This window comes from Lynx rufus, unplaced genomic scaffold, assembly GCF_022079265.1.
Source record: "Lynx rufus isolate CCGP_SWC_20201006 ecotype Redwood Valley unplaced genomic scaffold, mLynRuf1.p SCAF_39, whole genome shotgun sequence".
In the NCBI taxonomy this organism is placed as follows: domain Eukaryota; kingdom Metazoa; phylum Chordata; class Mammalia; order Carnivora; family Felidae; genus Lynx; species Lynx rufus.
Window position 1 is genome coordinate 1,035,547 of NW_025814855.1, and position 5,286 is coordinate 1,040,832.

Sequence of the window (5,286 nt, forward strand, 5' to 3'; positions counted from 1 at the left end):
GAGAAGGTGCGAGGGGAGGCGCCAACCCTGCTGAACCGTTAGGGGTCGGGGTCGCCACGTCTCCCGGGCTGCCCCGACCCGAGACGGACAGGGACCGCCCGACCGGGTGACCACCGCCCACCCACAGAGTCCGATGGCGGTGGCCGCGCCCAGGGACCCGGCTGAGGTAACCGCGCGGCCCCAGGGCCCTCCCCGCCCTCCCCCACCCAGACCCTCGAGGCCCGAACGCGGGGCGCCTGCTCGCGTCCCTGCGGCCCAGGTCCGGTGTCCGGGCCGGGGAAGCGCTCGCGGGCGGGGGCCCCGTGTCTCAGCGCCGGCGTGACGGGGTGCGGGAGCGGGCTGCAGGGGAGGGGCACGTGGTGAGGGGCGATGCAGAGCACGGAGGCACAGGGGCTGAACTGCCAGCCGAGTCGAGTCGTAGTCTTCAGGGCCGGCAAGAGTTCGGGGAGCCTTGATCCCTGGAACCCGCCGTGGCCTCCCGCGTCCACGGCTGGACACGCCCCCACTTCCCGGGGCTGCAGGGGCGTTTTTGGAACCGACACGAACAGGCGGGCGGGGCCCCAGTCCCTCATTGGCCCCGACCCCCACCCCCTTGTCCTGCATTGTTGTGTCCCCGGGACTCTTAGGTGCCATTCCGCAAGTTTGGGGTCTGGAGACCCTGGAGAAACCCCAGGCCCGTGCCAGGAGTTACATGAAGGTGTTTCCGTTTGTGGTAATCGGTGTGGGGACGGTTGTCCCAGGACCTGGTAGCGAGGTGTGCACACGCTGGAGTTAACACCCAGCCGGAACTATTCAGGAAACGAGCGGTCCCTTTGTTTCGGTTGGGAACAAGGAGCAGGGGCACAGCAGTCAGGACCGGAACGACTGCCTGAGAAATTGGGTGTCTCTTGTGGTGGGAATGGGAAGCTTGGATGTGAGCAGGGACGTGACATTACCAAGGGCCTCATGGGATCCACCCCGCTATAGCATGAAGTGTAGACTGCGGGTTCAGGGAGGAGGCTACTGTCATAGTCTCGGTGAGGGTTACTGGACCAGGGCCCTGGCTTACAGGTCGTTGGAGTCGGGATGTGTGTTTTAAGAAGTGACAACTCTATTTTCTAATGTTTCACCCTGTCACGGGGTGAAACGAGGATTCAGGGATACTTCCAGGGTTTTGTTCACACGCACATGGGGATGAAGCTCAGTCAACGGAGATGAGGAAGTTGGTGGTTTGAGTGATGTGTGGGCAGGAGATGTTTTGGGAGCACTGAGTGGACGCATTAAGTAGGCAGCCAACACACAGCTCCGGAAATCTGGGGAGGGGTTCAGAAGGGAGACCTCTAAAAATATCGTGGCTGCTGTGTGGGCCCAGGCGAGTGAGCTGGGGGTCACATCTGCGAGGAGCAGTCTTCTGGTTATGCTGGTAAAGCGATTATGGTGCCAGGAAGAAGGGGGGAGAAAGGGAGTTCGGGCTCGATACTTGGGTGATGGTGTGACTTGAGAGATGAGGGATGTAATGGCCATGAAGGGAGAGTGTGTGGGGACAGGATGCGCGGGCAGGTGGCCACGGTTTCTGGCAGAACAGTAGACGCGAGAGGGATGCAGAGGCTGAGGAGTGACAAGAGCAAGAGGACGACAGTCAGGCCTGAGCCTGTGGAGCTTCTCCACTCTGCGAACTCTGCCAGGATGTGTGAGGACTTTGGTGCAGCCGGGGCGAGGGGGGAGGGCTCGTTCATGCTGGAGGGTAAGGTCGCCTGTGACCTGCTGACCTGGTCACCTGTGACAGACACTAGGTCCTGCCGGTCTGAGGCAGGGTGGCCTGCACAGAAGGATCTTGGGGCTGCCACCACCAGTGGAAACCACGACAGGTCTAGAGTGGCGTTGGATCCTGTTTGTCTCTACCGAGCACACTCTGGAAGCTGGTGCTCACTGTGGTGTGAGGCCAAGAGCGAAGACCCCTGCAATGCCCTATCTCTGTGTGTGCCACACAGCCTTCCGGGCCACACGGCCTTCTCCTCGAAGGAGCGTGTGCTGCTTAGCCCTTCGTGTGGGTTTCAGTTCCCTGCCAGCCCGTGGAGTGACTCAGACGGGCCGATCACGTCCTCTGACAAAGCAGGAGACACCCCACCCTCTCTATCCAATGAAGCCTGCATCCTCCGGCTCCTGGTTGTTCGCTCTTTTTTCTTTTTTTTAACTTTTTTTTAACGTTTTTTAACGTTTTTTATTTATTTTTGAGACAGGGAGGGACAGAGCATGAACAGGGGAGGGTCAGAGAGAGGGAGACACAGAATCTGAAACAGGCTCCAGACTCTGAGCTGTCAGCACAGAGCCCGACGCGGGGCTCGAACTCAGGGACCGCGAGATCATGACCTGAGCCGAAGTCGGCCGCTCACCTGACTGAGCCACCCAGGCGCCCCATGTTCGCTCTTTCAGAACACAACAACCACACTCTCGGCCTTTCTGGGTGCAGTGTCCCCCTCTCCCAGGCGGTGAATACCTGTGGGTAATAAAGTGCTGTCCGTCTCCTCTGTATGGGGTCGGGTGCCGTGTGTTTAGTCATCCCATTACCCTAAGATGGGACGCCCGCCCTCACCAGTGGGATGAAGAGGAAGTGATTACAATACAAGTCACATATGGGGAGGCCGGAGACCTTTCTGCAGCGTGGGACAGTGAGGCGGTGTTGACCATAGGCATGTGGTTGTGAGATCGAGTTTCCAGAACTGTGTGTAGTTAGGGAGGGAATGTGCCTGATGGCCTGGGGACCTGGTACTGAGACTTATGTGACCGTGGCCGCCACAGAAGAATAGCCTGGCATGAGTGGGTGGATCCTCTGTGCCAGGTCCACAACTTGGATACGTACTTGTCCACGTGCCTCTTGTGTCGGCAGAACCCTGTGATCGGTGGGCCCATGAGGAGGGAAGAGCGCCTTGGCTCCCAGCACTGGGGCCTGGTTCCTCGTCTGAGTTGGGAGAATGGGGGAGGATGGGCATGGATTAGGGGTGGGTGGGGGAAGGGATTGTGGATCTTGGGAAAGGGGCTTTTTGTGGTTTCATCTGTCGCTATCATGCCAGGGCAGGGTGACCTTCGAAGACGTGGCCGTGTACTTCTCCGGGGAGGAATGGGGTCTCCTGGACGAGGCCCAGAGATGTCTGTACCAGGATGTGATGCTGGAGACCTTGGCCCATATAACCTCCTTGGGTAAGCCCCTCAAACCCACCCCTGTGCCCTGGGCTAGTCTCTGCCCTCCCCATGTCCCCAGCAGCAGCCTGTCTTTACTTTGGGACCATGAGCACTGCTTCCTTCCCCAGTTCCCCGGGTGGGTGCTGTCGTAGGTAAGGCTGGGGTCTGTGCACTGCCCTCCTTCCTGGAGTGGGACCAGCTTTCCTGCTGACGTGCAGGGAAGAGGGTGGAGTCTCGCGGTGGACCTAACGGACACCAGCTTCACTACCCTCTTCCTGCCTGGGTGACTTCGTCCACGCGCAAGGCATCTGCATGCTCCAGGTCAGCTGCCTTCTCTAGCTGACGCTTCGCCGTGCCTGCCCGTGCCCGCGATTGCTTTCTCCGCCAGAGTTACTGCTTCCGCGGACCATGGGCTGTTCTCACGAGACCCCCTTCCAGAGTTGTCCGGGGACTCTTTAGTTCTCTTTCCCATAGGCTGTCATGCGCTGGGCTGTTCTAGGCTGCCGGTGGCCACTCATCTGTCCGCTCCTTCTCCTTAGTACCTGTATCACGAAGGTGCCATATCCTTGCTCGTGGTGGGAGTGGGGCTGGATCGGGGAGCCTGTAGTGGTTCACAGTAGGTCCGGTGACCCACCCAGAGGATGGCTCAGAGGCAGCCAGGCCCTGCAGAGTGGCACCTGGAGGAAGACGACGTCAGTGTTGGGTTCAGATTGCCCCCAAAGCCTATTCTCTTTGACTAGTACTTTGAAGCCAGTGGCCGTACTTCATTTCTGTCCTTCCTTGCCCTTTCATGGCGCTTTGCCGAATGTCATCCCTGTTACTTGTCAGTTCTACTCTACCTTCCGGCCCGGGGTGAGCTCTGGGCTCCATATGGCACCGGTTTTTCTCACCACTCCACCTGCAGCACTCTGCACAGTGGCCGCTGTGTATTCTGTCATGAGGTGTGGCCGTGTCCTTAAGCCATCCCTGAACACCACCTGCCCTGTCACAGTCCTGTTTCCTTGAGCCTTGACACACCCTTCTGCACGGCATTCGTGTCACCACGATAAGTTCCTTTGGAAAGCTGTTTGCAGAGGACTGAATTGTAGACCTTTTGCCTCCTCTCTGTCCCGCCGCAAGCTTGGCCTTCATCTCGGAAGGCCTCTCTCATGCAGTGTTCTTTGTACCCCACTACTGCTAAGCAGCCCCATCCTCAACCTCAGCCAACTCTCTGGTCGTGCAGACAGGCCCGTGCACGGGTTCCCCGGTTTGTTGGCCACACATTTGTAGCTCGAGTACTAGCCTCCCTCCCGTCAAAGTCAGCCCGCGCTTCACCAGCATTTCCTGCTTTCAGGCTGCTGGCATGGAGCAGGGGACGAGGAGGCACCCGAGCAGAGCGTGTCTGTACAAGGAGTGTCACGGGGCAGGACTTCCAAGGCGGCTGTGTCCTCCCAGAAGGCCCCCCCTCGTGAGGTGTGTGTCCCGGACTTGAGGGAACTTTTACGTTCGACCGAGCACCACGCGACACCTGGTGGACAGAAACTGCACAAGATGGGGGCGTGTGACAAGCAGGTGTATCTCGACACAGACCTTGCGCACCAGCAGCAGCGCACTGGAGAGAAATGCTTCGGGAGCAACAGGGGCGGAGCCTCTTCTTGGAAGGACTACACATTCTGTGTGTCCGGGAAGCCCTTTTCCTGTGGCGAGGTTGTGAGGGACTTGTTGGCGAGCTCAAGATTCCTCCAGGATCGGGCCACACACACCCGCTGAGTGCGGGGCGGCCTCTCACGGAAGGAGAACTCCGTGCACCTCGGGAGAGGGCGCCAAGGACCTCACTTGCAGACACACCCTTGTTCGTCACCAGAGACACCTCACAGTATCTCACATTGGTATAGGCACGTTTCCCTCATGTTGCATGATGTTGAGCAAAGCTCTTGGACTCAAAATATAAAATACGGGAGGAGGCTGGGCATGGAGTCAAGAAGCCGCATCTACACTGTAGCAAATTCGAATAGACAAAAGGCCGAGCACTTTATCAAGTGAACAATAAAAGCTAACAAATGGTCAGTGGTACACATAGGTTAGAAGCCTTGCAGATTTACCTAATACTTGCCTAAGGCTAAATTTTCCATCCTGATTGGAACCAAT

General features: G+C 58.4%; 1 protein-coding gene across 1 annotated transcript; it reads left to right on the top strand.

Annotated features, from left to right (window-relative positions):
- On the top strand, positions 1-4,908 carry LOC124522692 (zinc finger protein 256-like). Its single transcript, XM_047094278.1, has 3 exons — positions 1-166; positions 3,051-3,177; positions 4,493-4,908. The coding sequence occupies exons 1-3, from the start codon at positions 134-136 to the stop codon at positions 4,906-4,908; spliced, it is 576 nt and encodes a 191-aa protein (XP_046950234.1). The 5' UTR covers positions 1-133.
- Positions 4,909-5,286: the final 378 nt, after the last annotated feature.